At 38.0% G+C, this 24898-nt stretch overlaps 2 protein-coding genes and 2 pseudogenes across 2 annotated transcripts in view; all 4 read right to left on the bottom strand.

The window, feature by feature from the left end:
* The window catches only part of LOC133226772 (olfactory receptor 51F1-like), a 460311-nt gene that overhangs the window by 29412 nt on the left and 406001 nt on the right, over positions 1–24898 (bottom strand). The gene's annotated exons all lie outside the window — the stretch shown is intronic.
* On the bottom strand, positions 1239–2212 carry LOC133261364 (olfactory receptor 51F1-like; annotated as a pseudogene).
* On the bottom strand, positions 11113–12072 carry LOC133261363 (olfactory receptor 51F1-like). The gene has a single exon (XM_061439855.1). The coding sequence runs from the start codon at positions 12070–12072 to the stop codon at positions 11113–11115; it is 960 nt and encodes a 319-aa protein (XP_061295839.1).
* LOC133261568 (olfactory receptor 51F1-like) lies at positions 21676–22609 on the bottom strand (annotated as a pseudogene).

Here is a 24898-nt window from a genome sequence, read left to right as displayed (position 1 = left end):
GGCTAACTGAGAGATAGTGAGATTCTGAATTCATAATTTAGTGGTGTAAAAGGTAAGATTTCCTTAGATGGGATTAACTAAATCATGGAGATAACTGAATTGGAATATTTGGTTCCACTGGACTATAAAATTACATATGTTTAGTGGAAAATTCTGAAAGAGATGGGAATACCAGACCACCTGACTTGCCTCTTGAGAAACCTGTATGCAGGTCAGGAAGCAACAGTTAGAACTGGACATGGAACAACAGACGGGTCCCAAATAGGAAGAGGAGTATGTCAAGGCTGTATATTGTCACCCTGCTTATTTAACTTCTATGCAGAGTACATCATGAGAAACCCTGGGCTGGAAGAAGCACAAGCTGGAATCAAGATTGCCAGGAGAAATATCAATAACCTCAGATATGCAGATGACACCACCTTTATGGCAGAAAGTGAAGAGGAACTCAAAAGCCTCTTGATGAAAGTGAAAGTGGAGAGTGAAAAAGTTGGCTTAAAGATCAACATTCAGAAAATGAAGATTGTGGCATCGGGTCCCATCACATCATGGGAAATAGATGAGGAAACAGTGGAAACAGTGTCAGACTTTATTTTTCTGGGCTCCAAAATCACTGCAGATGGTGATTGCAGCCATAAAATTAAAAGATGCTTACTCCTTGGAAGGAAGGTTATGACCAACCTAGACAGCATATTCAAAAGCAGAGACATTACTTTGCCAACAAAGGTCCATCTGGTCAAGGCTATGGTTTTTCCAGTGGTCATATATGGATGTGACAGTTGGACTGTGAAGAAAGCTGAGTGCCAAAGAATTGATGCTTTTGAACTGTGGTGTTGGAGAAGACTCTTGAGAGTCCCTTGGATTGCAAGGAGATCCAACCAGTCCATCCTAAAGGAGACCAGTCCTGGGTGTTCATTGGAAAGACTGATGCTGGGGCTGAAACTCTAATACTTTGGCCACCTCATGCGAAGAGTTGACTCATTGGGAAAGACTCTGATGCTGGGAGGGATTGGGGGCAGGAGGAGAAGGGGACAACAGAGGATGGGATGGCTGGATGGCATCACCGACTCGATGCATATGAGTTTGGGTGAACTCCGGCAGTTGGTGATGGACAGGGATGCCTGGCGTGCTGTGCTGCATGGGGTTGCAAAGAGTTGGACACAACTGAGTGACTGAACTGAACTGAACTGAACTGAAAACTCCAATTTGTGATAAATCTTCACTAACTTTGAAATAGATATTTGTGATAGCAGAATTGTTAAAGATGAATTCCCTTGAAATATAAAAGTTTGAGCATAGCTTTTTGAATTGGCTTTGTTTTTACACTATAGATGATGGGATTCATCATCTATATCCCTCAGGAGGGATGAGCAAGTATACATTAGCAATGAGTGTGGGCACATAAGATGGAGTGTGTTTTCTAAATCTGTGAACAAAAGACAGGCTGGTCAAAGGGATGTAGAATATGGCCACAACAGTGATATGAGAAATGCAGGTGCCTGAAGGCCTTCTTCCTCTCCTCTGGGGATGCAATGTTGAGAACCGAGCAAATGATCAAGACATAGGAAAACAGGATAAAGACAGAGTCCACCCCAGCAGTAGAGATAATTGCAGTTAGTCCAAATACACTATTGATCTTTGTATCTGAACACGAGAGCTTCATCACATCAGGGTGGAAGCAGTAGGAGTGATGGAGCACATGACTATGGCAGAATGATAGACGTTTAAGAAGCAGGACTAGTGGTGTCAGAATGACTGTCCCCCTGGTGATGACTGCTAGACCAATCTGTGCAATCCTCGTGTGCGTTAGAATGGTAGCATATCTCAGGGGGTTAGAAATGGCCACAAAATGGTCAAAGGCCATAGCCAGGAGCACCGAAGATTCCATGAAAGTGAAGAGGTGAATGAAGAACATCTGTGAGAAGCAAGCACTGAAGCTGATTTCCCAGGCATTGACCCAGAAGATTCCCAGTACTGTCACCAGTGTTGAGCTGCATAAGCCAATGTCGGTGGTGGACAACATGGACAGGAAGTAGTACATGGGCTCGTGGAGGCTTGGCTCAGTGAGGACTATGAACAGGATCAAAGTATTTCCAGAAAGGGCAGTCAAATAAAGGCAGCAGAATGGGACGGAGATCCAGGTGTGGGCCCATTCAAGTCCAGGGATGCCAGTCAAGAGGAAAGTTGGCAAAGTGGAGTTATGGAGGATTGGCATTAATGTATGCAGGAGTGGAATTCTCTTGTTTGATCTTGACTTTCTAAATTCAAAATTTATTTTTAATTTAAGCTTACTATAAATTTAGTAAAGTTCACAAAACTTCAGAGTACAGCTAAGTCTGGCATCTATATACACCTATGTAACCACTTCCATGATCAACTGATACATCCTTACCACCAACCTAGAAGGCTTCCTAATGCTTCATCCTTAACAATGTCTTCTCCTGCAGTAACCATTGTTCTGACTTCTAGTACTACAATTACTTCTCTCTGTTCTTGAGCTTGATATAATAGAATCATGTAGTATTTATAATTGCATCTTGCTTCTTACACCAATATTATGTCTGTGAATTTCATCACTGAAATAAGATATTGAGTTCAATTTAATTTCAATTTACTTAGCTAAATATATTTGATGTTTATCACTTATTATCTTATACTCTGACCAATATTTTTATTACATATTTTATTCTTCAACTGGATTGTAAACTTCTACTTGAGAATGGGAGTTAATCTTAATTCTGCTACATGAGAATAGGAGTGAATTTTAGCTAATCTTTGCTTCAAAGAATTCATTGCTCATAGTAGATATTCAGTATGTTTCTGGTAATTGATTTATATTTTATTTGCCTTCCTGAAATACTCTATTTAACCATGAGCAGAACTTGGTCTAAGAAAACAATTGACTAATTTTGCCTTGGAATTTTAGAATTATTAAACTCAGATTATAAGTGAAAAGTCATTTTAACTTAGCAGGGAAACCTCTCGTTGTCAGGTTCCACATATACCTAAGACTCTATCCCTGATAACATCAGTTTATCCTGCCTCATTACATTTATTTACTAAAGTGAACTAGAGGGAAGATGCTTCAGGTCCTGTGAATCTGCAGCTTGATACTGTTTTTAATTTGTAACATTAAAATACTGCCTTGTTTACCTTTATAGAGTCTGCCTTTGTTGCGCTAAAAATCAATAGGGAAAAATCTTCTTTTGTATCATGTATTCCTTGGTCCTTAATCTAGTCTTTGATCTCTTATAGGGTTGTTCAGGTGTACAATATTGTGTGAATCTTAGACAGTGTTCTATATAATGTTATAGGTATTTTACAAAGATTATTTCATTTGAACCTATGATAAACCTGAGAGAGATATTTTTATTACAGATAAAACAAAGAGAAGTTCAGAAGTTGTTATAAATTACTAAAGGTCATAAAATTTGGAAGAGATCACACTGAGAATCAGAAAATAAGACTTTAGAACTTGTGCTGTTAAAAACTATACTATACTTCCTAATGAAAATAATAATTATAATAATAATAATGATAATTACTTATATTTCAACAGTAATATAACTCTCTATTAATAAATATGGCAAATATTTGCATAAATTAAAAAATATGGCAAATAAATATGGCAATATTAGAGAAATCTATGTTTTCAAATCTCCTATATAATATTTTTATGGTTCATAGAGGAAGCAACTGTATTTCTGGATTGCGTATGTTTTGGAGGACATGTAGATACATTATTGAAACAATTTATCAAACAATTTAGCAAACAGGAAATTCTTAAGCATAATATGGGATACATAAATTCAAATTAATCTATAGTGGACATAAATTTATTGTAAAAATAAACCTATTGTCCAAATATATTTTGAGCTCATTTAAGACTTCTGTTTTTACTTTGAAAGCCATACAAGATAATTTCCATTAAGTATATCCATTTTTGCACAATTTTATCATCAAATCAACTACATAACTTACTTATGAATGTAGTCAAAGTTTAGTTTGACTATTTCTACAACATGTTGTTATCTATGTTATCTATCTATGTTAACATCTATCTATGTTATCTATGTTATCTATAACATGTTGTTATCTATGCCTATTCCATAGGCATCTCATTGATAATGTTATTTTATTCATTTATTTTCCAACTTTAAAATATTTATTTAATCTGAAGTTAATCTCCTAAACACTTCCCTAGTAACTTAGTGGTAAAGAATCTGTCTGCCAATGCAAGGGTCATGGGTTCCACTCCTGGGTCAGAAATATTCCCTGGAGAAAGAAATGGCAACTCACTCCAGTATTCTTGCCTGGTAAATCCCATGGACAGAGGAACCTGGTGGACTATACAGTCCATGGGGTTGAAAAAGAGTCGGACACAACTTAGCGACTAGACAACAACAACAGATCTCTTAAATATTAGATCCATCTCCCTAACTCTTGGATTTCTCCATTAAAGTATCTCAAAGTCAACTCAAGCACCAAATGAGGGCATCTGAATTATTTCCCACAACTTGCATATTCTATTTCTTCCCATTTGATTAACAGTTCTATACATTTATTGTCAATCTATAGGTCTATGGTAACTTAATACATCAGGTTGCCTAATTCAGAAATCTGAATGTACTCTCACCTCCCACCTGTAGATCACCAATATCTATCTATGTTGAAACTCTTTCTAATTTGTATAGCATATTGCTTTCAGAGTTTTCTAAGATTTAGAATAGACCTTGGGATTAAAATACACATACATACATATATATATATATATATATATATGCACACACACATACATATATGTATATAGGTATAACTGAATCACTTTGCTCTACACCTGGAACTAACACAACGTTGTAAAACAACTATATTTCAATAAATTGTTTTTAAAAATAGAATAGAATAGACTTCCATTTTAAAGTATTTTTAGCCAGTACTAACTGAAACCAGTTTCTCCCAATTTTCTATTAAGTTTTCAAAAAAACATAAAGGGGAAGAGAAATAGACCAAAGAAACACGAAAGTTAAAGACAGATAGTCTTCATCCAGAGTTTTTTTTAAGTGATTAACTGCTCCTAACTAAGGAATATAGACATGAATTGAGTTAAAACATAGGACAGCACTTAATGCCATTTTGACAGACTACATTCAGGAATCCAGAGTCTGTATCAAAAAAAAAAAAAAAAAAACAAAACCAATAAATAACCTTTTTTTAAAGGATATTTAACCATAAGTTGACCTAGGGCATTTTTCTTCCCCAGACATCTCATCTCAAGAAAAACAGGCAAAGATGATGGTGTGAGGGGTGTCATTAGTAGAGACATGTTGAATTTTGAAATATTCACTAAAGTACATCTTTGTCAGCAGAAGTGAAAACAGAAGAAAATTTGGCAACAGCATAATTTGGAATGTAGGTTTTAATTGCCTCTTTCCAAAGTGGCAAAGAGCTAGAAGTGTTGGTAGCATGGGTGTTAGTGGGACTGTAGGTTCTAGAAACTGGGAAATGGGTCAGAACCTGCACTCTACATGATCATAATTTGTGAGACAGCATCCAGAAGCAAGTTGCATGAGTAGTTTATTGGGGGTAGAAAGGTGTGTAAAGATCTTTCTTTGCACTACAGGAAAAAAAAATGCTAGTATAAAATCTTTAAAATATTGCATAAAAATAAAAAGAGAATAGCACCTCAGTCATCAATATCAAAGCTGTTAAAACCCCTGTAGAATGAAGAAGAAAATATCCTAAGGTAATTCAGGTAATAGACCACAAAGCAATATGAAAGAAAAAAGAAAAAAAAAAAAAACCAGGAAAAGAGAGTCCAAAATAATGAGATACTAGTAACATAAAGAATTAAAGCAAATATGAGATGTAATTCAAATCAGAATTGAGGTACAATAATTTAAAGATTGTATTTGGAGGTTTTGTTATTATATGTGTCATGAAATACACACATAAAAGAAGCACATTTTTTTTTTTTTTGTCATGATTAACTAAACAGATAAGAACAAAACATCTATATGGGTTTTGGGATTTCTGAGTAGATATAAGAGCCATAGAAATCAACAAAACAGTGGAAGTAAGAATAACCAGGAGCTCCGAGGGCCTGGAGATCAGCTACCATGGTAAGTGGGGGAATGCCTTACCTTTCAAGATGTGGAAAATTAGAAGGCATGTAAAGAAAGATGTTGAAGTAACAATGCCAGAAGACTAGATAAATTGTTGTTTTCACTCCTGAAAAAAGTCTTCCTTTTATTTAAGCTAAATCACTCACGATTCAGCCTTATTTCATCAGATGTATTTTATTGTACACACAACCAAGTACTGTTTCTGATCTGAAAGCAGCTGCTTGACTTGGCCTTTAGACAAGAGGAAAGACTTCTTTTACTCTTATTTGGGGTGAGTATATGAAAGCTACCCATTTACCGCTAAGAATGGAGAATTTTATAAGCAAACTTGGTGATATAAGAATTTACTCAGTGGGAATAAATACACCCCAGGGGAATTTCTGTGCCCTTCTGCTGTGCTTTACCTCCCTGCCCCCAGGTTATCTTGCTGGCACCAGGAAATGTGATGCTAAGACAGACACAAAAGAACTAAGAAGAATGAACATCGACACAGCAAATATGTGTTTACATGCTTTAATTAAAAATGAAATTGAATCATTATTTGAGCATGGATATGTCATTTAATGAGGATCCAGTAATCCTTAATTTTCATTCTTTGTGTTTATCTTAAAGAATCTATCACGCAGCTTTTCACGCACAACTAAGTGAAATAATAGATGCTTTGAAAGTATCTCCAGGTAATAACATAGTAGCAGGGTCATAGTGCATATGCATTAAATGTTAAAATGAGCAAATACATTCCCATAATTCAGAAGTAAGCAGCAAAACAGAATTACAAAGTCAAGTGGCTCCATGAGTGTAGCCCTTTTCATACAAGAAGAAAAATTTGGCAACATGGTGCCCTGGTGGCTCAGATGGTAAAGAATTTGCCTGTAATGCAGGAGACACAAGTTCAATTCCTGGGGGGGAAGATCCCCTGGAGAAGGGAATAGCTACCCACTCCAGTATTCTTGCCTGGGAAATCCCATGGACAGAGGAGCCTGGCAAAAGAGTTGGGCACGACTTAGCATCTAAACAACAACAAATCATCTAAGATGATTCTTTCTACCAAAACTTTCTTCCATACTTCTCTCCTAAACTCAAGGTCAACCTTGCAAAGCATGACAATTCTTCTAGCCCCTTTGTCATCCATTCTTGTCTTGTTTTTGTTATAAATGTTACCTAGCTCACCCCTTGTTGGTTGGTTGTCTATTTTGTCCCAGGGATGTCCCACTACTGCTTGGACGTTAAGCTCTCTTGTCTACCCTTCAGACTTTGGGGGTTCTTATAATTGCAGCCTCCTGGTTTTTTCTGATTAATCACTGCTATCTGGCCTCTGTTATGTCAAGGCATGGATATTAATGAGCCTGGATATTAATGAGCCTGGCTCTCTGACTGCATCTCCAGTGGTCACTCCTGGTCAGCAGAGGACAGCCACTTCTCAACTTCTTAGTGATGCTATTATCTTCACATGTCATTCCTTAATAGCCTTTGAATGTCATGTACTCTAGGCCCTCTTCAAGGACACACTCAAGGGTGGGTCTTGTGGCTTTATGTAATCTACTGATAGCAGTTTGCCCACTTTTGTCAGCTGCTTTATTATGTTTGTTAAAGAATGCTTCATAGAAGAGGTAGAATTTGAATACAATGTAGATTAAAAACCAAAGAGGAATGAATGTGATATTGTAGAGTGGGAAGTAGTAAGATTCAATGTGGAGTTAACCTCTTACATCAGCGGAATAGTGAGAATTCGAATTCAAGCCTACTTAGAATCCTGGCCAATGAAGTAGATAAGCAAGCAACTTATTTCCAGGCTGAGAGATGTCAACTAGATCCATCCTTCTGCAGGAAAAATTTTAATTTTTTCCATAAATTCATCAAATTGGAATTGCTGGACAGAATTGGAAAAAGGGAAAGACAGAACACAACAGATGTACACATTCACATAGCTTCTTTTTTTCCCCTTGCCAGCTTCTTTCATTTTTACCTGTGACCTAGGGAATGAGGTACTCTGATCTACAAGATTCTCCTGAGTATCTTTTAAATGGGGTCTCCTTGAAGTACTGAATTTTATTAGAATGCTAATTTAGTAAATTTACCTCAAGTCCACTCTGCATCTATGTGAAGCACAAGTCAACCTCCTTTACTGATGGCACCCCACTCCAGTACTCTTGCCTGGAAAATCCCGTGGAAGGAGGAGTCCAGTAGGCTGCAGTCCATGGGGTTGCTCAGAGTTGGACAGGACTGAGCTACTTCACTTTCACTTTTCACCTTCACGCATTGGAGAGGGAAATGGCAACCCACTCTAGTATTCTTGCCTGGAGAATCCCAGGGACAGGGGAGCCTGGAGGGCTGCTGTCCATAGGGTTGCACAGAGTCGGACACGACTGAAGCAACTTAGCAGCAGCAGCAGTAGCAGCAGCATCTATATGTGGAGAAGGAAATGGCAACCCACTCCAGTATTCTTGCCTAGAGAATTCCATGGACAGAGAAGCCTGGTGGGCTGCTGTCCATAGGGTAGCACAGAGTCGGACACGACTGAAGTAACTTAGCATTCATGCATGCATTGGAGAAGGAAATGGCAACTTACTCCAGTACTCTTGCTTGGAGAATCCCAGGGACAGAGGAGCCTGGTGGGCTGCCATCTATGAGGTCACACAGAGTTGGACACAACTGAAGCGACTTAGCAGCAGCAGCATGCATATGTAGTATCCTATATAATTTGTAGACCAATACAACTCAAACTAAATAAAATTATCCAAGTTTCTGCTTGCACCTCATGAAATCCCCAAATATATTTCTCCCTTCCCATCATCTTGTGTATGTGTGTGTGTGTGTGTGTGCGCACACGTTCAGGTCCAGCCAGAATTATCCAAAGAGATATAGAATCTTTCTTTAGCAGGTTTAGCTAGGATTACACTTTATAATGCTATAGTCCTTTGGGCATTTCAAAGTAAAAGTTCCTCAAATTTAACATTTTTGTGTGTTTTATATTTTTGAAACTCTATGCAGGAAACAGGCATGTAGAACTGTCAGAACAAAAGTTCCCTATATATACACTTCAGGAATAACAGTGGAATTTCTAAACCAAATCCATAAATCAATTCTTCTTAACATAATATTGTTCAAGCAAAAGATGTTCTTTAAGCAACTAATGAAAATCTTGTAACCTAAATTCACTTGGAAGAATGTGATGGAGGGAAAAAATCAGAAGGAAAGAGAAGGAAATATTTTGTGTTTTCATATTCTTTGATGCTGTGCCTAGATAGGACCTATGAATTTAAAATTCAGGAGAGTATTGTTCCATAAGAGTAAAATGGTGACACAATATCTCTTACATTGTTCCACAGAATTGCTTGCAGAATACTCTTCTCCATTTACCTTTGGAAACATTTTCAGCTTAGAAGGCAGCACACATAAGGGGTATAATTTTGTATTAGCAACTATCACAACACTTCATACATTATTTTATAATATTTTTGTCTCTATAACTACTTCACACATTAGATTTTAAGGGCATTATCTTCTAGTTTCTATTGCTTTTCACAAAGCCAAATATGAGACAGACCCCAGTCACTGGTGTGCTGGCAAACTGAAATGCTAGGAAAAAAGAAACAAAACTCACTTGCAGTATTTACCAATGCCATAGTATCAGTGGTGATTCTAGCTGTCAGTGTGGCATCATTAATGCGGAGTTGAGAAGAGATGCACACTATGGCTTCGGAAAACTAGTGTGAGTTGGCTCCAGCTCACAGCTGCCCCCAGTGTTTCTGGGATTCATGGCTCATTCTTCCTATCTTGGACCACTTATCCAACAGCAATAATATTGATGGGTCTCCCATCAGGTTTCCATCTCCCTTTTCCTCCGTATTTTTCAACCATTTTGTGCAACTGAGTTTTAAGTTTCTATCTCGTAAATTGATATTGTTATCATAATCTCTTTTCAGGAACAAAACTTTTTAAGTCCAGCTGTGTATCACCATTTATAGCCTAAAAATTATGAATTCTTTACTTTGGTTCTTTGACTAAGAGAGCCATGTAGGCCCTTCATGGCATTTTGTGAATCCTCTGACATTCTATGGAAAATAATATGAATTCTTTTATACGTGATTGTTCTCTGGAAAAGGGTTGATAGATTTCATTAGGTTTCAAAAGGACCTTTGAACACAAGAAAGTTAACAAATTCTACCTCAAAGGTCCTTACATGCCACTTCATGTTCTCTCCAGTTCTCTAAATTGCTGTAGTGAATTAGCTAATGTCTCTAATCCTTGCAGACTTTCTATTGGTTGTTCAGTACTAGATAATGACCTATGGCTTGCATGCCATGGCATATCTATTTCTACTTTTTGTACTATTAATTATGAATAAAGACTAAAAGCTAAAATATACTGCTAGAAATTCATTACAATATTTTAAATGCATGACACACAGATGTGAAGACCCAGTTCCTTCTTCTGATCTTATGACATTTTTGTCATTGCTTTTGGAAGAGTACACAATACGTTTGTGAAGAACACAGTATCTAAGATACAAAAAACGTGAATTCAAGCCTCAATCCTGCTCTGTTAGATGTCTTGCCTTTGATGGCCCAAGTGTCTTTGTCTGTTTCTTCACCTCTAAAATATAATTAATCATTTCAATGAGCAGTTTTGAAGAATAAATAGTATATATTAAATGCAGTTAATAGAATGTTTAGTATAAAATGGACAATAAATGTTAGTTACTATAGTCATTACTTAAATTATTTCATTATTATTATTTTTCTGCTTCTATTATTGGACTCTAAATTCCTTAAGTATATTATATTATATTAAGTAATATATATTATATTATATTAAGTATATTATATATGTATTTTATGACTGAAAATCAAAAATGCTTACCAAATATTTGTTGAACAAATGGAAAGATGAGAAAAAAAAAAAATGTCCCAAAGACAGTAACCTACCAGAACTGCTTTTCTACAGTGAAAGCCACTTCTATCATGATTTTCTCAAACTTAATTATCTCTGTCTATTTCATAAGAAGAAGACTGAGTATAGCCTTGCGAATCTGCTTTGTTTTTACACTGTAGATGATGGGGTTGAGCACAGGAGGAAAAAGCAGGTACATATTGGCCATCATTGAGTGGACCACTTTGGGGGCTGATCGCCCATAGCGATGCACCAGTGACAAGCTAATCATGGGGATGTAGAAAATAGACACTGCTCCAAGGTGGGAGACACAGGTGCTAAAAACTTTGTGTCGTTCTTGAGGGGAGGAAATACTGAGAACTGAGTGAATGATCAAGATATAAGACAGGACAATGCATGGTGTATCTACTCCTGTGGTCAGGATGAGATCAATTAATCCACAGATGCTATTGGCCTGAGTATCTGAACATGCTAATTTAATCACATCTGGATGATAGCAGTAGGAGTGGGAAAGCACATTCCTGCCACAAAAATTGAGGGGCTTAAGAAGCAAAAGTAGTGGTACAATTAATACTACAGTGCGTATAACCATCAAGAGACCCATCTGAATGATTCTATAACTAGTGAGAATGCTAGTGTACCTCAGAGGATCACAGATGGCCACACATCGGTCAAAGGCCATAGCCACCAGCACCCCAGATTCTGTGCAGGCAAACCCATGAAGAAAAAACATCTGGATAATGCACATATCTAGACTGATTTCGTTTGCATCAAACCAGAGGATACCTAATGTGGTTGACATTGTAGAAACAGTCAAACCCAAGTCAGCAGCTGACAGCATGGAGAGGAAATAGTACATGGGCTCATGGAGACTCTGCTGGGCGATGATGACAAGCAGGATCATGCTGTTCCCAGAAAGGGCAGTGGCATAAAGACAGCAGAAGGGAATGGAGACCCAAGCATGGGCAAACTCTAGGCCAGGAATTCCAGTCAACAAGAAAGTTGGAAATTTAGATGTTGAATTACCTAAGATTTCCATGTTTTCCTGGACTGGTAGCATTTATCTTCACAATGCACACATCCTATAGAAATAATACATTATATTGTTACATGAAGATATCTAGATAAATGTTCTCTTGGTTAAGAGAGTTATCTAAGGTCATGGGTAAGTGATTATTTATATTTTATATATATATATATATATATATATAAAACAGAGTTTGATTTATAGCATTCACTGTATATATATAAAACATATTTATTCTTAAATTTAAGAAAATACATCCAAATAGTTCCATATAGTTTCATAGTAATTATTTTCTATATTGATAGAATTTTTAGCTCCATCATAAGATTAAATGATAGTGAGTTAGGAAAATCAATACATTGAATATTCAATTTTGAATATCTTATGTAAGAAATGACAAAGGGAAATTCAGCTAAAGATGTTGAGTCTGCTGTGCCCATGTGGGCATGACTTTCCCGGCAAACCTTTCCAGATTTTTGCTAGTAATACATGTTTGGAAGCACAGGAGTGCTTGTTAATCCAGTGCCATGTTAGTCCAGTACTGTGGATGAATACCTTCAGGGAGGAGATTTCTATAAGAGAAAACCAATAAAGATGGAATTTGATAGAAGTTATTGGAAAGGACTATATAGACTAAATAAAGCAAGATGAGGCTGGATAGCCTTCCTGGAACCACTAAAACCAAGAGAGTCTAGTGTCATGTCTGGGTGTTACATGAACAATAGTACTGAACTGCTTGAGTGGGTCTTCTAAGGATCAAAAATGTCAAATGCTGCTGAGAACACATGAATGACCCTAAGAAACAAAGACAAACAAAAAAAAACTAGCTGAAATCCAGCAATGAAAGCTGAGAATCTGCCACAGTGGCTTGGGGAATAAATGGAAAAGTCCTGGAGGCATGGTACATATTACTTTTGGAAACTTGTCAGTAAAAGCAAGGAGAAAAATAAGCCATGACTAAGGGTGACCATAAGGTGGATAGAGGATATTTGTAATATAGGAAAAAGAACTGAGCATATTTATAAACTAAGGTTAAAAATGTTACGTAGTAAGAGATTAAAACTATAGAATGACAGGAGTTAATTGGCATAGAAAATTCCCTAAGGAAACTGTGTGTCTATTTGCGATTCTGTGGACTGTAGCCCTCAGGACTCCTCTGTCCATAGAATTTTCCAGGCAAGAATGCTGGAGTGGGTTGCTACTTCCTACTCCAGGGGGGGATCTTCCTGACCCAGGGATTGAACCCACAATGCCTGCATCTCCTGAATCGGCAGGTAGGTTCTTTACAACTGTGGAGATTGAATATAAAGCATGACAGTATTGGGTTGGCCAAAAAGTTCTTTTGGGTCTTCTGTAAGCTGTTATGGAAAACACAGAATTAATTTTTTGCCAACCAAATAATTAGCCCTCACAAAGATGAGGTTCAGCACATCCACTGACACTAGAGGGTAAGTTCACGTGGATAAGTTGGTGTAAGGCTCTGTGGGACAGTTATCACTAGTGCTACTAGTTTTTGTTTTGTTCCACAATTTTTAAAATTGTGGTCAAATACAACTAACATTTCACTGCAGATGGTAATTACAGCCATGAAATTAAAAGAACACTTGCTCCTTGGGAGAAAAGTTATGACCAGCCTAGACAGCATATTAAAAAGCAGAGACATTACTTTGTCAAAGAAGGTCCATCTAGTCAAGACTATGGTTTTTTCAGTAGTCATGTATGGATGTTAGAGTTGAACTATAAAGAAAGCTGAGCACTGAAGAATTGATGCTTTTGAACTGTGGTGTTGGTGAAGACTCTTGAGAGTCCCTTGGACTCAAGGAGATTCAACCAGTCCATCCTAAAGGAAATCAGACCTGGGTGTTCACTGGAAGGACTGATGCTAAAGCTGAAACTCCAGTACTTTGGCCACCTGATGTGGAGAGCTGACTCATTTGAAAAGACCCTGATGTTGGGAAATGTTGAGGGCAGGAGGAGAAGGGGACGACAGAGGATGAGATGGCTGGATGGCATCACCGATTCAATGGACATGAGTTTGGGTAAACTCTTGGAGTTGGTGATGGACAGGGAGGCCTGGCGTGCTGCAGTTCATGGGGTCACAAAGAGTCAGACACGACTGATGGGCTGAACTGAACTGAACAACTAATATAAAATTTACCATCCTAATCGTTTTAAAGTGTGCATTTCAGTGGATTTAAATGCATTCATAATGCCATGCAACCATCACTATCATCCATCTCCATGACTGTTTCATCTTGTAAAACTGAAACTCTGTATCCATTAAACAATAACTCCTCAGTCCCCCCTTTTCCAAGTCCCTGGCAACCACCATTTTATTTTCTGTCTCTGTGATTTTGACTGCTTTAAGTGTCTCATATAAGGGAATCATACAATATTTTTTCTTTTGCGACTGGCTTATCTCACTAGAAATAATGTCCTCAAGAGTCATCCATGTTTCAGCATATGTTAGAATTTTGTTTCTTATTAACCAGTGCTTTTTTTCTTAACTGAATTATCAGGAGGAAATTACTGCTCTTCAGAGAGTATTAGTCAATGAATATTGGTTTGAGTATACAATAGACTTTTTCAATAGACACTCAAGAAATAGAAAGGGCAACTTAAAAATATTATGAATTTTTGTTCAATTGCAATTAAAAAAATAAGTTTAAAGTAATAAATTTCTAGTGTCAAAATAAATTCTAGGAAAACTTAACATCAAAGAATAGCAATATTAGTTAGTATAACATTAGTATTTCTCAATCAAGCTTTAAAAAATATTAGGTAAAATTTACTTCCTAAAAGTGAATTCCCCGCAACAAGTATACGTGTTGCTCTTCCCTTTATGCTAGTTTTCTATAGTTCCCTTTGAATTGCCAGTTCTCAAGATAACATTCAATCTGAGAAAATCATCATCATAATATTTGACTATAAAGTAGAAAGGCTCAATTGACTGTGTTATATGAATCTCTGAGGACAGGGTAAAACCTAATGTTATCTGACTTTTTTGTAGGCTCATTTAAACAATTATAAATAGAACACAAAGCATAAAATCAATACAACAACCCCCTTTCTCTAGCTTCTTACCAGCTTTATGGGGAAAAACAAGCCTTCTCTGTCTTTATCAGCAGAGAGTGAATGAGTTACAGCTCTGGAGCCATTGATTTTATAGTAAAGTGGAATTGAACTGTGGAGCCATTGGTAAAATGTGAATATTGCTGGGGCTGCATAAGCTGTGTAATCCCAGAAGGGTTTTAGCTGTGTAATCCCAGAAGGGTGTGCTGTGTCCAGAAGGGTTTTAGCTGCTAACTTGAGTGACCAGTGGTCCACAGAGACAATACTGCAAAGCAAAATAAACCAAATCATCCATATAAAAGGAAAGCTTAGGCATTGTTGTAGGCACTGGGGAATAGAGAGATGCATATTATTATGTCTAGATTATCAGTATGCTAGAAAAAGAAGAAAGCAAATCAATTTTCACTGGAACAATTATGAAGACAATGAAGAGAGAAGAAAACATGTACTTCAGTCTCCAAGCCTCTGTCTTTTCACTACCATATTGATCCATAGGGATGATGATATATCCATTCTCATATCCATCTCTCTCCAGCTACTCACTTGCTTTTGCCCAATAAATGGGATACTTTCTGGTATGTTCAGTTCAGTTCAGTCACTCAGTCATGTCTGACTCTTTGCAACCCCATGGACTGAAGCATGCCAGGCTTCTGTTCATCACGAACTCCCGGAGTTTACTCAAGCTCATGTCCATTGAGTAGGTGATGCCATCCAACCATCTCATCTTCTGTCATCCCCTTCTCCTCCTGCCCTCAAACTTTCCCAACATCAGGGTCTTTTCAAATGAGTCAGCTCTTCACATCAGGTGGCCAAAGTATTGGACTTTCAGCTTCAACATCAGTCCTTCCAATGAATATTCAGGACTGATTTTCTTTAGGATGGACTGGTTGGATCTCCTTGCAGTCCAAGGGATTCTCAAGAGTCTTCTCCAACACCACAGTTCAAAAGCATTAATTCTTTGGTGCTCAGCCTTCCTTATAGTCCAACTCTCGCATCCATACATGACTACTGGAAAAACCATAGCCTTGACTAGATGGACCTTTGTTGGCAAAGTAATGTCTCTGCTTTTTAATATGTGGTCTATGTTGGTCATTTCTTTTCTTCCAAGTAGTAAGCATCTTTTAATTTTATGGCTGTAGTCACCATCTGCAGTAATTTTGGTGCTCCCCAAAATAAAGCCTGTCACTCTTTCCCCATGTATTTCCCATGAAGTGATGGGACCAGATGACATGATCTTAGTTTTCTGAATGTGAATTTTTTTTTCCTAATTTTATTTTATTTTTAAACTTTACATAATTGTATTAGTTTTGCCAAATATCAAAATGAATCCGCCACAGGTATACATGTGTTCCCCATCCCGAACCCTCCTCCCTCCTCCCTCCCCATACCATCCCCCTGGGCCATCCCAGTGCACCAGCCCCAAGCATCCAGCATCGTGCATCGAACCTGGACTGGCTACTCGTTTCCCACACGATATTTTACATGTTTCATTGCCATTCTCCCAAATCTTCCCACCCTCTCCCTCTCCCACAGAGTTCATAAGACTGTTCTATACATCAGTGTCTATTTTGCTGTCTCGTACACCGGGTTATTGTTACCATCTTTCTAAATTCCATATATATGCGTTAGTATACTATATTTATGTTTTTCCTTCTGGCTTACTTCACTCTGTATAATAGGCTCCAGTTTCATCCACCTCATTAGAACTGATTCAAATGTATTCTTTTCAATGGCTGAGCAATACTCCATTGTGTATATGTACCATAGCTTTCTTATCCATTCATCTGCTGATGGACATCTAGGTTGCTTCCATGTCTTGGCTATTATAAACGGTGCTGCGATGAACATTGGGGTACACGTGTCTCTTTCCCTTCTGGTTTCCTCAGTGTGTATGCCCAGCAGTGGGGTTGCTGGATCATAAGGCAGTTCTATTTCCAGTTTTTTAAGGAATCTCCACACTGTTCTCCATAGTGGCTGTACTAGTTTGCATTCCCACCAACAGTGTAAGAGGGTTCCCTTTTCTCCACACCCTCTCCAGCATTTATTATTTGTAGACTTTTGGATCACAGCCATTCTGACTGGTGTGAAATGGTACCTCACAGTGGTTTTGATTTGCATTTCTCTGATAATGAGTGATGTTGAGCATCTTTTCATGTGTTTGTTAGCCATCTGTATGTCTTCTTTGGAGAAATGTCTATTTAGTTCTTTGGCCCATTTTTTGATTGGGTCGTTTATTTTTCTGGAGTTGAGCTGTAGGAGTTGCTTGTATATTTTTGAGATTAGTTGTTTGTCGGTTGCTTCATTTGCTATTATTTTCTCCCATTCTGAAGGCTGTCTTTTCACCTTGCTAATAGTTTCCTTTGATGTGCAGAAGCTTTTAAGGTTAATTAGGTCCCATTTGTTTATTTTTGATTTTATTTCCGATATTCTGGGAGGTGGGTCATAGAGGATCCTGCTGTGATGTATGTCGGAGAGTGTTTTGCCTATGTTCTCCTCTAAGAGTTTTATAGTTTCTGGTCTTATGTTTAGATCTTTAATCCATTTTGAGTTTATTTTTGTGTATGGTGTTAGAAAGTGGTCCAGTTTCATTCTTTTACAAGTGGTTGACCAGATTTCCCAGCACCACTTGTTAAAGAGATCACCTTTAATCCATTGTATATTCTTGCCTCCTTTGTCAAAGATAAGGTGTCCATATGTGCATGGATTTATCTCTGGGCTTTCTATTTTATTCCATTGATCTATATTTCTGTCTTTGTGCCAGTACCATACTGTCTTGATAACTGTGGCTTTGTAGTAGAGCCTGAAGTCAGGTAGGTTGATTCCTCCAGTTCCATTCTTCTTTCTCAAGATCGCTTTGGCTATTCGAGGTTTTTTGTATTTCCATACAAATTGTGAAATTATTTGTTCTAGCTCTGTGAAGAATACTGTTGGTAGCTTGATAGGGATTGCGTTGAATCTATAAATTGCTTTGGGGAGTATACTCATTTTCACTATATTGATTCTTCCAATCCATGAACATGGTATATTTCTCCATCTATTAGTGTCCTCTTTGATTTCTTTCACCAGTGTTTTATAGTTTTCTATATATAGGTCTTTAGTTTCTTTAGGTAGATATATTCCTAAGTATTTTATTCTTTCCGTTGCAATGGTGAATGGAATTGTTTCCTTAATTTCTCTTTCTGCTTTCTCATTATTAGTGTATAGGAATGCAAGGGATTTCTGTGTGTTGATTTTATATCCTGCAACTTTACTATAGTCATTGATTATTTCTAGTAATTTTCTGGTGGAATCTTTAGGGTTTTCTATGTAGAGGATCATGTCATCTGCAAATAGTGAGAGTTTTACTTCTTCTTTTCCAATTTGGATTCCTTTTATTTCTTTTTCTGCTCTGATTGCTGTGGCCAAAACTTCCAAAACTATGTTGAATAGTAATGGTGAAAGTGGGCACCCTTGTCTTGTTCCTGACTTTAGAGGAAATGCTTTCAATTTTTCACCATTGAGGATAATGTTTGCTGTGGGTTTGTCATATATAGCTTTTATTATGTTGAGGTATGTTCCTTCTATTCCTGCTTTCTGGAGAGTTTTTATCATAAATGGATGTTGAATTTTGTCAAAGGCTTTCTCTGCATCTATTGAGATAATCATATGGTTTTTATTTTTCAATTTGTTAATGTGGTGTATTACATTGATTGATTTGCGGATATTGAAGAATCCTTGCATCCCTGGGATAAAGCCCACTTGATCATGGTGTATGATCTTTTTAAATGAATGTGAGTTTTAAGCCAACTTTTTCACTCTTCTCTTTCATTTTCATCAAGAGGCTCTTTAGTTCTTCTTTGCTTTCTGCCATAAGGGTAGTGTCGTCTGCGTTTCTGAGGTTATTGATATTTCTCCCAGCAATCTTGATTACAGTTTGTGCTTCATCTGCATATAAGTTAAATAAGCAGGGTGACAGTATACAGCCTTGACATACTCCTTTCCCTATTTGGAACCTGTCTGTTGTTCCATGTCGAATTATAACTGTTGCTTCCTGACCTGCATACAGATTTCTCAAGAGGAAGGTCAGGTGGTCTGGTATTCCCATCTCTTTAAGAATTTTCCAGAGTTTGTGGTGATGAACACAGTTGAAGACTTTGGCATAGTCAAAGCAGAAGTAGATGTTTTTGTGGGAGTCTTTTATTTTTTTGATGACCCAACGGATGTTGGCAGTTTCATCTCTGGTTCCTCTGTCTTTTCTAAATCCAGCTTGAACATCTGGAAGTTCACGGTTCACGTACTGTTGAAGCCTGACTTGGAGAATTTTGTATTTTATGTTAATTGGGTCCAATTTTGCTAGCGGCTGAGGTCACTTTGGGTAAATGATTAGTTTTCATGTGTATGTGTCCTTGCTGTCTTACTTGCCGTTTTCCTGTGGTACTCAGTGTAAGGATCTAGACTCTGGAGAGAATTTGTCATCCTTGTCACTGTGGCCAGTTGAGCAATGGACACAGACTACTGTATGGACCTAGAAATTCTAGATCCATAGGAAAGGTGAAAATTCACACCCAGATATCATGTATCTCCTTTATAGAGAAGCCTCACATCGATAGAGGGTGTCTTGTTTGCCTGCTGCTGCTGCTGCTGCTAAGTTGGTTCAGTTGTGTCCAACTCTGTGCGACCCCATAGACAGCAGCCCACCAGGCTCCCCCGTCCCTGGGATTCTCCAGGCAAGAACACTGGAGTGGGTTGCCATTTCCTTCTCCAATGCATGAAAGTGAAAAGGGAAGGTGAAGTTGCTCAGTCGTGTCTGAGTCTTTGCGAACCCATGGACTGCAGCCCACCAGGCTCCTCCATCCATGGGATTTTCCAGGCAAGAGTACTGGGGTGGGGTGCCATTGCTTTCTCCACTTGTTTGCCTAGCTAGCAATAAATCTAATAATGTGTTCCCATTTAGCTATTTTCCTTTAATGTATATTTGGCTATTATTCCTTGTGTAAGAACTCTTAACGGCAGAAAGTGTTAGTGGGATTTAATTCAAGCATTGTAGTTCTTCCTGGAACCACCACCCCCACTCTGTACCTCCAAGTGTCTGGACTGATACTTCAACAACAGAAATGAACCAAATTAATGTTTGAAATCTAATGTCAGTGTTAAAGAATGAAAAGTCCACCACTATTGAATTCAAATAGTTTAGAATCTAACTAGATTCTCCATCTACATCCTTTGGTTAAGACAGCCCAAGGGACTCTCAAGAGTCTTCTCCAACACCACAGTTCAAAAGCATCAATTCTTTGGCGCTCAGCCTTCTTCACAGTCCAACTCTCACATCCATACATGACCACTGGAAAAAACCATAGCCTTGACTAGACGAACCTTTGTTGGCAAAGTAACGTCTCTGCTTTTGAATATGCTGTCTAGGTTGGTCATAACTTTTCTTCCAAGGAGTAAGCGTCTTTTAATTTCATGGCTGCAGTCACCATCTGCAGTGATTTGGGAGCCCCCAAAAATAAAGTCTGACACTGTTTCCACTGTTTCCCCATGTATTTCCCATGAAGTGATGGGACCAGATGCCATGATCTTCGTTTTCTGAATGTTGAGAAAATTTTACTACCGTTTCTGTCTTTTCCTTTGTGTGTCAGTTGCTCAGTCATTTTCAACTCTTTGTGATCCCATGGAGTGTAGTACTCCAGACTCCAAAGCCCATGGAATTTCCCAGGCTAGAATACTGGAGTGAGTTGTCATTTCCTTCTACACTGGATCTTCCCTCTTAGAGTCTTGTAATCTTCATTATCTACCCTTGAGTACTTAAGAATTAGAGCTGGTGCTAGAAATTTTAGAATTCAAGTTCAGCAATAGTAGATCATAATACCAAAACTATAGAATCCCTATGTTTAAACCAGGACAATAAAATACATTTATATGACATTAAGGGATTGAAGATTAACATTTATTAGATTCCCTCAAATCAGAAGAATAAAGAGAGATTTTTTTTTTCCATGGCATCATGGATGTTTTTAAAAAGAGAATCTAATAAAACTTCCAATTCCATTTGATTGTTCTTCAAGCTTTCATACTGTCACTTTATAAAATAACCTCACATATAACCTCTCTTACTCCTTTCACCATCTCACGCATCCCTTACTCCAGCTATAGTAACCATGTACAATCCTTGGTGTATCAGGCTATGTCACATTTCATTGACTGCAGAGACCTGTGCCCTGGGCCTGGAAGATCCTTACGTTTTTACATGTTATGTATTATTCTTAGTTCAAGTAGTTAGCTCTTCAAACAATTCTTTGAATCTGCAATATGATCTAGATATTTTATTCAGTGTCATATAGCCTTCTGGATATAATTCTATGGTAACACTCCTATTCACTGCCATTATTATATATATATATATTTAACTTTATGTCCCTGACACTAGACTATATAAACTAGACTATAGAGGACAAGGATGTTTCTTATATAAACTTGTATTACCACCACTAAGGAAAAGTGTAATGTTACTCACAATAAAATGTTGAAGGAAGGGAGGAAGAAAGTAAGGTTATTTCTATCTAGGACATTGCATGATCAGACTCGCTACTCTGTGTTTGGAAATAGTTTGTAGAAAGCTTTACGGATTTGTTTGGTCTTCACACTATATATAATAGGGTACAGCACTGGGGGGAATAGAAAATGGAGATTTGACATCAGTGTATGGACATATGGAGGAGCACTCTGCCCAAACCGATGTACTGAAGCCAAGATGACCCAGGGGATGTAGAAGATGGCAACAGCCCCAATGTGAGAGATGCAAGTGCCAAAAGCCTTTGCCTTTCCTCTGGGGAGGCAATGCTAAGGATGGACTTGATGATCAGCATGTAGGAGAGGAAATGCAGGGAATATCTATACCTGAGGTCAGAATGAGAGCAACTAAACCACAGATACTGTTGACCTTGATACTTGAGCAAGAACACTTAATCACATCAGGGTGGTAGCAATAGAAGTGAGAAAGCACATTAGGACCACAGAAGGATAACCTCTTAAGGAGCAGGAGCAAGGGCATCAGGTTGACCAGCATTCGTACAAAAATTACCACACCAGCTTTGATGATTCTAGAGTTGGTTAGAATCATAGCATATCTTAGGGGGTTGCAGATGGTAACAAAGCAATCAAAAGCCATGGCCAAAAGCACAGAAGATTCCACGAGGGTGAATCCATGCAGAAAGAACATCTGCAGAATGCAAGCATCCAGGCTGATGACCCTGGCATTGAACCAGAGGACACCAAGTGTTGTGGGAAGAGAGGAAATAGTTATGCCAATGTCGGTGGTGGAGAGCATGGAGAGGAAGTAGTACGTGGGCTCATGGAGGCTGGAGTTTGTGATCACTACATACAGGACGGTGCTATTCCCCAAAAGGGCAATCACACAAAGGCAGCAAAAGGGGATAGAAAACCAGATGTGAAAAGCTTCTAGCCCTGGAACTCAAGTCAAGAAGAAAGTTGGGGAAGTGGAATTACCAATCGACAGCATGGTGGCCTGAGTGACATGGTATTCTCCTTCACTTAGTTCCTGCAATGATACATTTCATTGAGTCGAAACTACTGTCTGTCAGATATTCTGATAATTGTTCTAATTATTATACCTCATGTAGTCCCTACAGAGTTAGAGGTAGCTTTTATCTATCATCTTTATTTTACAGATAAATTTCAGCTAGATTAAATTAACCCATTAAACAAGTAACAGACAAGTGTGACTCAAACCTCTCATTTTTCCTACTCTGTCATACTTAGCATATGCTATGAACAGCAGGACTGAAGCTAGGGTGAGGCAAGTAAAACATTTGCCTTGGGAATGGAATATAAGGATGGTGCTAAACACACACACACACACACACACACACACACACAACTCACAGCAATTGGATAGATAACATTTTTATGCAATATTTAAAAAAAGTCAAAACCAATGCAAAAATATCCATGACAAACAGAACATCAAAATTCTGAACCAGAGCTGTGTCAAACCACATTGGAGTCCAAAGCAAAATGACAAATGTACATCACTATGTACATGTTTTTATGCATTTTTTGATACTTAACATTTTCCAGAACATTAACGTAACTTGAATGTTGACAAATGAAAAGTAATTGTATTAAATCTCACATTATTACTTTATATTTAAATATTTTATTTATATCATAATATAATTTTACTTCAGCTAATTATAAATTATTTATAATTCTCATGTATCTCCAATATGGCAATTTTCTCAACTGAAAATGAGATAAGTGGGACTTCCCTGGTGTTCCAATGGTTAAGATTCCATGCCTCCAATGCAGGGGGATTGGGGTTTGATCCTTAGATCCCTGGCTGGGGAACTAAGATCCCACAGGCCACACAGTATGGCCAAAAAGAAAAGAAGAACCTGGAGAAGGAAATGGCAACCCACTCCAGTATTCTTGCCTGGAGAATCCCATGGACAGAGGAGCCTGGCGGGCTACAGTCCACGGGGTCGAATAAGAGTCGGACACGACTGAGTGAGACACTCCCCACTCCTCATCTTTCAGAGAAGGTGTTTCTCTTCTCTAGATTAGCATGAGTATGTGTGTGGCCTTACAACGTGGAAAGAGCTGTAGTTTAGTGGATGTATCCTAGGTATATGCTTCTTTCTAAGACAACATTTTTCTTGTAAGTACCCTTGGTCTTTGAACAACAAGGGTTTGTGCTGTGTGGATCCACTCGTATGCAGATGTTTTTCAATAAACACGTACTGTAATATCAAAAAAAAAAAAAAGAAAAGAAGAAAAAGTAAGCAAAAAAGTAGGTTTAAAAATATATTGTTGATAAGTTTGCTTTCATTAAAACTAAAGGTTCATATTTTTTTTCTTTTGCCCTAAACTGTAATATGACTTGGCATGGTACAGAATTTTATTTAAAACTTTGAGGTTTTATTGATTATGGACTAAAAAAAATTAGATTAGATTAGATTAGATTAAAATACTGCATTAAAACATTATCATAATTGCTAAATTTTTTGGTGTCCCCTTAAATTTTTCACTCCCCTCCCTGTAGTACTGGCCTTAAGCAGTTGCTATCCTTGGATGACCTCCCATCCCAACATGCTGCTGCTGCTGCTGCTAAGTCACTTCAGTCGTGTCTGACTCTGTCGGACCCCAGATTCTCCAGGCAAGAACACTGGAGTGGGTTGCCATTTCCTTCTCCGATAGTGAAAGAGAAAGTGAAGTCGCTCAGTCGTGTCCAATTCTTAAATGATGCTAAAAATAATTTTCATGATTCTGAGTTTCAGGAAAAGTTTCAGTACTTAACTTGTATTTTAAACTTTTAGAGCACTGCTGGAGGATTTCTTTTTCCCCTCACTCCCATTTCCAGCCCCTTCCCCACTATTTCCCCAATCCAAGAAAGGGACAGGAAAGAAATATTTCTTTCTCTTTCATATTTCTACTCCAGCTTTCCCCACCTCTCTGTGACCTTGGTGCTTCTCCCCCACATCTTCTCTTTTTGTCATCTCCTTACCTGCTATTCACTGGAGGAAAAAGTTCCCTGCCTTTACAAGACCCCATCAAAGAGATAAGTGAAAACTCCTGACTGATGGAACTGCTTTCTGGGGCACTTGGCTGGGGAAAATCTACAATTTCAGCCTTTTCAAGCAAGAGCAAATAGCCATTTAAATAGCTTTTCGCACATGACAGCCCTGCCAAGAGCAGAATCCCTAGCTCCAGAGGGACCTCGTAACCCACACCAGAGAAAATGCATGAATTTTTTCAGGCACTTGATACACTTGAGGAAAACCTCTTGAGT

Source organism: Bos javanicus, chromosome 15 (assembly GCF_032452875.1).
Source record: "Bos javanicus breed banteng chromosome 15, ARS-OSU_banteng_1.0, whole genome shotgun sequence".
Classification (NCBI taxonomy): Eukaryota; Metazoa; Chordata; class Mammalia; order Artiodactyla; family Bovidae; genus Bos; species Bos javanicus.
This window is presented reverse-complemented; position numbering and strand designations above follow the sequence as displayed.